Source organism: Limulus polyphemus, unplaced genomic scaffold, assembly GCF_000517525.1.
Source record: "Limulus polyphemus unplaced genomic scaffold, Limulus_polyphemus-2.1.2 Scaffold8644, whole genome shotgun sequence".
In the NCBI taxonomy this organism is placed as follows: domain Eukaryota; kingdom Metazoa; phylum Arthropoda; class Merostomata; order Xiphosura; family Limulidae; genus Limulus; species Limulus polyphemus.
Genome location: NW_013674254.1, coordinates 1 through 10,550, shown reverse-complemented (window position 1 = coordinate 10,550; position 10,550 = coordinate 1). Strand labels below are relative to the sequence as shown.

The 10,550-nt window shown below is 28.1% G+C and overlaps 1 protein-coding gene across 1 annotated transcript in view; it reads left to right on the top strand.

Annotated features, from left to right (window-relative positions):
• The window catches only part of LOC111083222 (HAUS augmin-like complex subunit 8), a gene marked incomplete at its 5' end in the record, with an annotated part of 21,054 nt that extends 13,032 nt beyond the window's left edge, over positions 1-8,022 (top strand). The window contains 3 exons of the mRNA XM_022379574.1: positions 3,037-3,175; positions 4,703-4,853; positions 7,134-8,022. Of these exons, the coding sequence (XP_022235282.1) occupies positions 3,037-3,175; positions 4,703-4,853; positions 7,134-7,224 (381 nt within the window). The remainder of the gene's footprint in view (positions 1-3,036; positions 3,176-4,702; positions 4,854-7,133) is intronic.
• Positions 8,023-10,550: the final 2,528 nt, after the last annotated feature.

Sequence of the window (10,550 nt, the reverse complement as noted above, 5' to 3'; positions counted from 1 at the left end):
ATATACTAAATTGTAGTAAAAAGTTTAATTTAAAATTAACCATATACTAAATTGTGTAAAAAGTTAATTTAAAATTAACCATATCAAATTGTGTAAAAAGTTAATTTAAAATTAACCATATCAAATTGTATAAAAAGTTAATTTAAAATTAACCATATCAAATTGTGTAAAAAGTTAATTTAAAATTAACCATATCAAATTGTGTAAAAAGTTAATTTAAAATTAACCCTATCACATCTTGTAAACAGGTAATGTAAAATTAACAATATCAAATGCTGTAAACAGTTAATGTAAAATTAGACATATCAAATCATGTAAACATTTTGGTGTAAAATTAAGCATATTAAATTGTTTGAACAGTTAATGTAAAATTAACCATATCAAATCATGTAAACAGCTAATATAAAGTTGACCATATCAAATTGTGTAAGCAGTTAATATAAAATTGACCACATCAAATCGTGCAAAGAATTAATGTAAAATTGACCACATCAAATCGTGTAAAGAATTAATGTAAAATGAAACATATCAAATCATTTAAAGAATTAATGTAAAGTGAACCATTTAAAATCATTTAAAGAACTAATGTAAAATGAACCATATCAAATCATTTAAAGAATTAATGTAAAATGAACCATATCAAATCATATAAACAATTAATGTAAAATTAACCATATTAAATCATGTAAACATTTTGGTGTAAAATTAAGCATATTAGATTGTTTGAACAGTTAATGTAAAATTAACCATATCAAATCATGTAAACTTTTAGTGTAAAATTGACCATATCAAATTATGTAAACTTTTAGTGTAAAATTGACCATATCAATTGTGTAAAATTTAAAATTGACCATATCAAATTATGTAAACAGATAATGTAAAATTAACAGTATCAAATCTTGTAAACAGCTAATGTAAAATGGACCATATCAAATCATGTAAACAGTTAATGTAAAATTGACCATATCAAATCATTTAAATAATTAATGTAAAATGAACCATATCAAATCATGTAAACTTTTAGTGTAAAATTGACCATATCAAATTGTGTAAAATTTAAAATTAACCATATCAAATCGTGTAAAATTTAAGATTGACCATATGAAATTGTGTAAACAGATAATGTAAAATTGACCATATCAAAACATGTAAACAAATAATGTAAAATTGGCCATATCAAATCATGTAAACAATTAATGTAAAATTAACCATATCAAATCTTGGAAACAGGTAATGTAAAATTAACCATATCAAATCATGTAAAATTTAAAATTGACCATATGAAATTATGTAAACAGATAATGTAAAATTGGCCATATCAAATCATGTAAACAGATAATGTAAAATAGGCCATATCAAATTATGTAAACAGATAATGTAACATTAACCATATCAAGTCATGTAAACAGTTAATGTAAAATTGATCACATCAAATCGTGTAAACTTTTAGTGTAAAATTAACCATATCAAATCATGTAAACAGATAATGTAAAATTGGCCATATGAAAACTTGTAAACAGGTAATGTAAAATTAACCATATCAAATTGTGTAAAATTTAAAATTGACCATATGAAATTATGTAAACAGTTAATGTAAAATTGACCGTATCAAGTTGTGTAAACAGTTAATGTAAAATTGACCATATGAAATTGTGTAAACAGTTAATGTAAAATTGACCATATCAAATCATTTAAAGAATTAATGTAAAATTAACCATATTAAATCATGTAAACAGCTAATATAAAGTTGACCATATCAAATCATGTAAACAGATAATGTAAAATTGGCCATATGAAAACTTGTAAACAAGTAATGTAAAATTGACCATATCAAATCGTGTAAACAGCTAATGTAAAGTTGACCATATCAAATCGTGTAAAGAATTAATGTAAAATTAACCATATTAAATCATGTAAACAGCTAATATAAAGTTGACCATATCAAATCATGTAAACTTTTAGTGTAAAATTGACCATATCAAATCATGTAAACAGATAATGTAAAATTGACCATATCAAATTGTGTAAACAGCTAATGTAAAATTAAACATTCAAGTGTTGTTTTTTTTAATATGTTGTATTAAGTTTGAGTACTTGAGTATTTTACAAGTACATCTAGAATGGTACAGTTTCAAAGGTACCAAGTTATCTAGAAATAAAACCCTCAATTAAAAAAAATATCTTGAGGGAGTTGAGTTTAGGGGGAAGCTTTTCCACCTGCCCTATGGAAAGAGAAGGCTTGCTTGTGTGCCTCAATTTATGTATTTAGCTTGGACAATTTATTAATCTGAATCTTTACATCTAAACTGTTTCTGTATACTGGTAATCGTTTTATGCTGTATTATTCTAAGTTTAGATATCTATTTTCTGTTTTACTGATTTTCTATGATTTCAATTCCAATAAGTTCATAATTATGAAATAAGTATGATAACCAGGTAGTCTGAGTTTTAAAAAATGCCTTGATAGCAGTAGCTAGGGAGTTAACTTTAAATCAGTTTCTAGAACACTCACTTAGCATGGGAGAGAGATACTACAACCCTAAGATTAGGCCTAAGTATGGACCTCATCTATAAGAAGGTAAGAATGTAATAACCAGTTAGTTTCAGTATTTGAAAAGTACCACTAGAGAGATGAGTTAATCGATCCCAGGACGTACAGATGTTGTATTATGACAAAAGAACATTGGAGTTAATTGACTTTGTACATTACTCTATGTCTTGCTCAGATATTGATTTTATGATTTCAACTATTCAAATTGTATACGTAAGTCTTTTATTTTACCTCATTCTATTTTTACTACACTCGTGACAGTATTGTAATATTATGATATAATTACACTGTACTATGCTTATCTCAACTTTGAAAGCACAACTAAGATTGTTGCACCATTTTTTCATCACAGAAACACTTGGATTGTTTACATAATACTGGAATTGCGAAAGTTTCCTAGGAATCATAATCTTGAAAATATAACAAATTAACTTCAAATCCTTTCATGTTTAATGTTTAACCTGTAAATTTTGATATCTTTATAGGAAGAATGCCTATCTCCAGTAGTGTGTGCTTTGCCAACTTTAGATGTACAGTATCGTTGTGTTGCTGATGCTGTAGACACAACTAGACATGGTCTACCAACATCTAATGTAATTTTTCCAAAGAATAATGAAGAAGAAGGTAAGGAGATAACCAACTTCATGTCACAAAAGCCAGTGCTTACAAGTTCTTAAACAGGATATAATAATGCTTTTACAGTTATGATGCAAAGTTGACAAAAAATACACAACAAAGGTGAGATTACTTGGAAATAAAGACAACAAAGTATTGTGTTAACCTTTGCATTACTAATACAGTTAATTGTGTGAAAGATTCTAAAATATTTTAATCTTTAAAGACATTTTAATCATGTATATATATATATATTATGGTATGTTCATCTACCTCCCACTTGAAAAGCTGAGCACGGAGGCAAAACTCAACATTCAAATGAAGGGAGAACAGACATGAATAATGTTAATGCCAATTTTTATTTCACAATCAGGATATTCTACACTAAATTGTTAGGAATTAATCACACTATCATTCACATTTCAAAATGTGACGTTACTTAAAGAATAAAAATGTAGATTTACTGCATGTTATTGTTGAGTGGGTCTTAGCATGACTGTAATGCTCAACAATTACTTTGTGCGGTGGGCGGTATAAGTAGCTTAAAGTTTTGGCTTTGAATGAAACCAAGAGTGTAACACAATTAACCTTTTTAAAGTCTGTGACAAAATTTAAATTGATGAATTAACTTAAACTTTTCCCATCATTGGGAATGGGTATTTTTGCTTGTATGGGATAAATCAAAGCTTCCAGAAGCTGACTAACTATACATTTAACATCTACATGATAAAATACAGTAATATGCTTTAAAACTTGAGTTACAGAAACACTGCTAAAAATGGTGACATGTTAAGATACTTTCTTTAAAACTTGAGTTACAGAAACACTGCTAAAAATGGCATTACTGTATTTTATCATGTAGACATTAAATATAGCATAAACCCTAGTATGACATGTTAAGATACTTTCTGGAATTTTTTGTGCAGTTTTGTAACAATATGGTTTTATATCTTTGTGAGCTGTTTTCTTCCCTAACCCTAATAATCGTGGGAAGTCTTTCAAAGGACATTACTTTGGCAAAATGCTCATTTCTCATACAAGTCATTTTTCAATTAAGAAATAAGTTTTGATTGATTTTAATTTTAAAATGTGTGAACATTATTTTTCTTTCTTCAGTTATTGCTTGTAATATAAGATAATGATGCCATTTTTTTTTTAAGTCACTGCAGTAATTCAAATATTTGAGTCAATAAGTGTAGCAGGCCACATCGTGATACATTTTATCAGTAAGTCCTAGAAAATGTCTACTTTTGAATATCTCGTATAAAATAAGGCAGAAAACTATATAGGTTTTTGGACACTACACAACTCAGTAAGAATAAATACCTCACCCATATTATGACACTAAGTTTTAGAAATCAGTATCATCTGGAACTTTATTAAAAACAAAACTTCTGTACAAAATCGAATTTTTAGTTAATCATTTAGTTAATGAAGTTTTGAGTAATGTTTTTGCATTAGTCATTATTGTAAGTAATACATGCTACATTACTTTGCATTGTTTGTAGAAAATGAATACCAAGTATTGTATTTCAGAAAAACTCCTTCAAGCCTTAGAAGAAACAGATACTCTTTTGGCAGCCATAAATGTCCAGTTAGAGTCTAGTAGAGGTGACTTGTGTGCCACAACATCTGGACTGAGAAACATTTACGTTATTTTGGAAGGAGAAATTGATGACTTACAAAAGTAAGCATTAAAATAGTTATCTTTGTAAAACCAGTTGACAAATGTCTTTTGTTTTTCTAGCTGTACTTTTATCATGTCAATTTCTTGACTTTCAAAAACATTTAAGAAAAAAAGCAGTGTAAAATTTGTGTTGTTTAGTTGTAAAGGTACGTTAAGTTTATTAAGGTTATAACAAGAAACACAATTTTATCTAATTTTTGTTCACATACAATACATATTAATAGTAGAATTGTTTCAGTTAAATAATTCTTTTGTATTAAAGTTTTAAAAAAAAGCTGATAATGTGGAGGACATGACTAGTTTAAAAATAAATTTATGATTGTAAAGAAATGGTATTGTAGTTGCAATGTTAGTGAAAGATGACATTATCGTCCTTTGATCATCCTCTCCTCAGCCTATAGCTCACATTATTCCCTATATTAATCATGTGGAAGATAAGTAAAACAGGTGAATCTATAATTTTGTGGTGCTTAAAAATGATGAACATTGGTTGGACTAGTAACTATTTAAAAATGTTTCTATAAAAAGTTATCTAGACACTTACAAGAACCAACTAAACAAGTTGTCTGGGATATTTGTATTGAATATTTATTAAACATTAAAAGCTTTTAGGTTTAAAAAGCTGCCCCGTGTGTAAATTTTCATGGATGAGATGACGAAGTGTATACATCTAAATATATAGATATTGGTCAATGGAACACTTGAACTTCATAAATTTCTAATTGAAACATGTTTAGATATTCTACTATTATAGATAAATCCTTTGAAACATGTTTAGCTATTCAACTATTATAGATAAATCCTTTGAAACATGTTTAAATATTAAACTGTTATAGATAAATCCTTTGAAACATGTTCAGATATTAAACTATTATAGATAAATCTTTTTTAAACATGTTTAGATATTAAACTGTTATAAATAAATCCTTTTTAAACATGTTCAGATATTAAACTATTATAGATAAATCTTTTTTAAATATGTTTAGATATTAAACTGTTATAAATAAATCCTTTTTAAACATGTTTAGATATTAAACTATTATAGATAAATCTTTTTTAAACATGTTTAGATATTAAACTGTTATAGATAAATCCTTTTTAAACATGTTTAGATATTAAACTATTATAGATAAATCTTTTTTAAACATGTTTAGATATTAAACTATTATAGATAAATCCTCTGAAACATGTTTAGATATTAAACTATTATAGATAAATCCTTTTTAAACATGTTTAGATATTAAACTATTATAGATAAATCCTTTTTAAACATGTTTAGATATTAAACTATTATAGATAAATCCTCTGAAACATGTTTAGATATTAAACTATTATAGATAAATCCTTTGAAACATATTTAGATATTAAACTATTAAAGATAAATTCTTTGGAAAATGTTTAGGTATTAAACTATTATAGATAAATCCTTGAAAACATGTTTAGATATTAAACTATTATAGATAAATCCTCTGAAACATGTTTTGTATAATAGTTTAATATATAATAGTTTAATATCTAAACATGTTTAAAAAGGATTTATCAGATAAATCCTTTGTAACATGTTTAGATATTAAACTATTATAGATAAATCCTTTTTAAACATGTTTAGATATTAAACTATTATAGATAAATCCTTTGTAACATGTTTAGATATTAAAATATTATAGATAAATCCTTTTTCAACAACAAATTTCTTTACAAGGTGCTGTATGTATTTTAAATATCAAACAACAAATAATAGTTATTGAGAGAAATTAGGTAAAAATATTTGAGTAAGTATAATTTCTAACCACCAGATGTCGATGAATTCTTCATCTCTGTTAGTCTTAATCATGTGTAACTAAAGAAACAAATATATAGAATATTGAATTTTGTTTTGTCCTTTTTATTCTAGAAATGCTTTGTTTTGTTTTTCATATCATACAAAATGAGTTACTTTAATGTAAATCTATAATTATGAGATATTTATGTTAAATAAAAATGAGCATGAATGTGTGATAAACAACAGGCTATATTACTCTTCTTAGAAACTTGTAAAACAGCAGTGTAATAGCTTACACGTTTAATAAATCTGTTTGATTTATAATTGATAATTTAACATTTGGAACTCTTTAAATTCAACTTTACAAGTATGTATTTGTAAATAAACCATTTGTACAATAAATAATTTAAAGTATAATCAGTCAATTTTTGTGATTTCTACCAGGACCAGTCTGAGTCGTATTAATCCTGTTTTACTGCCTTTATTCTGTAAATTTGCATCATTTTTTCTCTTTCCAGGAACAACAACCTTTTCACACAGCTTAGCAGTTTAGTGACACAAGAGAGTTCACTGAAAATCCAGAGTATACAAGAAGCAGGAGATCTCTAACACATTTTTATAATTACAAGTATTGGAAGTTATGCACCCTGTTCTGATAACTTCAGTCTTTCATTTAAATGCAATGGCAGATATTATTAGCTTGTATTTTGTTAACTTGAATCTAGTAATGAAAGTACTCTCTCCTGCTGCTGGTACAAAAGATATTTCGTCTCAACGTTAAGACAGCTTATCAGTTAAAGTTATGTCATCTCAACGTTAAGACAGCTTATCAGTTAAAGTTATGTCATCTCAACGTTAAGACAGCTTATCAGTTAAAGTTATGTCATCTCAACGTTAAGACAGCTTATCAGTTAAAGTTATGTCATCTTAATGTTAAGACAGCTTATCTGTTAAAGTTATGTCATCTTAACATTAAGACAGCTTATCTGTTAGATATTTCATCTTAACATTAAGACAGCTTATCTGTTAAAGATATGTCATCTTAATATTAAGACAGTTTATCTGTTATGCCTGTTATATTTAATGGAATGAGAAAAAAGCCTCAAGGAACAGTGGCTAATCTTCAACACCAGAGATGTTTCTAACTGGTACTTCGATGGCTTCCTAGTGCTCCAGATACGTTACTTATTTCAAGGAACAGTAGCTAATCTTCAACACCAGAGATGTTTCTAACTGGTATTTCCCTGGCTTCCTAGTGCTCTAGATATGTTACTTATTTTTTAATTTTCATCAGTAACATAAACATGGATTGTAGCATTCAGTTTTCCTATAGTTTGTAAATAACAAGAGTGTAACTGACTTAGAAATATCTGTAATGTTACGGAATAAATGAACTTGTTTTATGTATTGGTTTCTCAACAGTTTTAAGTACATTTGCTCATCTGAGGAAACAGATACAACTATGGAGTTATGCTAGAGATTATTTCTTAAATCTTAATTATCATAAACTTGTGTCCAAAAAAAAGCTACCTACACAGATCAGAAGTTAATATTGATCCAATGCATAACAGAACCAATTTGCTGGTATGTATTTCACGTACAATTTCGTAGGTGTAGACATCAGCAAAAGTTAATCTCTGTAGTGATGTTATTATATTATTAGTACTGTATTACTTGCTTAAATGAAATAGAATCATATTCATACTAATTGGACATTTAGGCAGAATTAACTAGAAGTTTGTTTCTATACAATAAATATTAGAATACAGCTTTTGAGAAAAGGTGGTAAGATAAATTATAATCTTTGAAGATGAAAATGAATTAAAATAGTGAAATTTATAAAGGAATGATTATAAATAAATGTTTTACATTGGGTTTTATGGAGAGAAAAAAAAAAGATATAATATTAACATTAGCACAGTAATTTTAATTGTAACACAATGAACCAATTCAAAATGCAAGTTGCTACAACAGCAATATCATTAGTACGGTAGTACTTGTAGTAGGAATGGGACAGATGTGCAATACAAATTAAAATCTCAAACAGTATGTAAACAAAACTTTATAAACACTATACACACACTGTTCAGTAGTAAACAAACCAACTACAGAGTAACAAGTCACTGAGAAAGTTGATAGAGTAAAAACAACAATTTTATACAACCACAAGTTTGTCAATATGACTGACTGATTGAATAACGTTGTTGGAAAGGCATAGCTCTCTCCTACCTTCATCTTATGCAAATCTAAATGTACACGATTGAATTATGCTACATTGACTAAACGTTTTTCTTAGTTTTACTTATAACCTTGGTAATAACAATAATCATTTTTGAACACTATTAATGAACAAACCATATCCATATTCATATGATTACGAGCACATTCTGTGAGTTGCCATGTAACAACATGCCCTCATATCGTGTACAAATGTACAATTGCTTATGCACACACACACTACATGACCAGCCTTTAGCTATATTAGATAGATAAAAAAATGGGGAATACATAGATTTTCTAGATCTAAGTTCTTACTCTGATCTAATCTTTGAAAGAAAAATTTTCAGTTCTACACATCTGACTCAAGGGTTCTGCATTAGACAAAGCAATTTTATTATAGCAGTTGGCACCTAAAACATGAGTGTCCTATGTGAGGACAAACGGTACCACTACGGAAGTCTGACACGGCTTTGCTTAAGTACTCTGTACTGAAAACAAGAATGATAAATTATATAATTTACCTTTGCATTGTTTTCAAACTAAGTGTGACATCTAAGGTTGTACTTGAAACAGTGCGATTTTTAAAATATACCTTTCAAGGAAACTAAGCAAGAGAAAATGAGAAAATCTTATGTTGATAACCTTGAAAACTCTGTACCAGTAAAGACAGCATTACTGCAGGAATAGAGATAAGGTTAGAAACAGTAATGCTGAATATGCGAAACAAGCCTTAGCTGTTAATCCAGCCAAAGGAAAGGCTGCTACACTGGTTACATGGAAGGAAAATTATAGCAAAGGTATCAGCAAAAGTCAATAAATGTTCAGAGATAGCTCTAAGAAAAGCCACGAGAATGGTAGGCTTAGAGCCCAGTCACTCTCAAGTACCAAAATAAACTATAAGACAAATGTAAAATATATTTAAATAAAAAAAGTAGGAATGGGAGCACCATAAAGTAAGGAAAAAAGATAGGAATGGGTGGGATAACAACATGACATGGCACAATCTGAAAGTGGGTGTGGCATCATTCCGCACATTCCTACGTCGTGTTTTACTTTGAACTTTGATTCAATTATAGAATTGAATTGAGTTTTATCAGTAGCTAATCCTTTCTAAATACTCAACAAACATAAAAATTTCTAAAATCAGCAGTTTTGATACTATTCTTTTGGCCCAGTCAGATAACTATAGTGTTTTCCATAAGCAAAGTATGGCTATTGGAGATTCCTGTCTCACTTCCAATACCAAATACCCCCCTCATGATGTCATGTATTTCGTTACAGTCACATAATTTGATTACGTACATGAATCTGTACTTGGTTGCTGAAACAAAATTTAAAACAGAGAATGATGTCATGCATTTCGTTAGGGTCAAATAATTTGATTACGTACATGTACTTGGTTGCTGAAACAAAGTTTACAACAGAGAAATTGAGCTATATACACACCTTTCATTTAGTTTGAACAATTATAAAGTTACAAAAAGCACATGAAGTAGGAATGGGCAGAACGATTGTGCCATGTCAAAAACCACTAAGTATTGTAATGTTATCCCACCTTGTTATCTTACCTTGTTTCCTAACTTTTTGGTGCACTCATTCTAGTCACTTGTTTAACCCAAGTGAATCTGGTAACATTTCCAAAGGTACATGTTCACAACAGTAAACACTATTGGTGTTATATTGGTACATAGTCACTTGTTTAACCCAAGTGAATC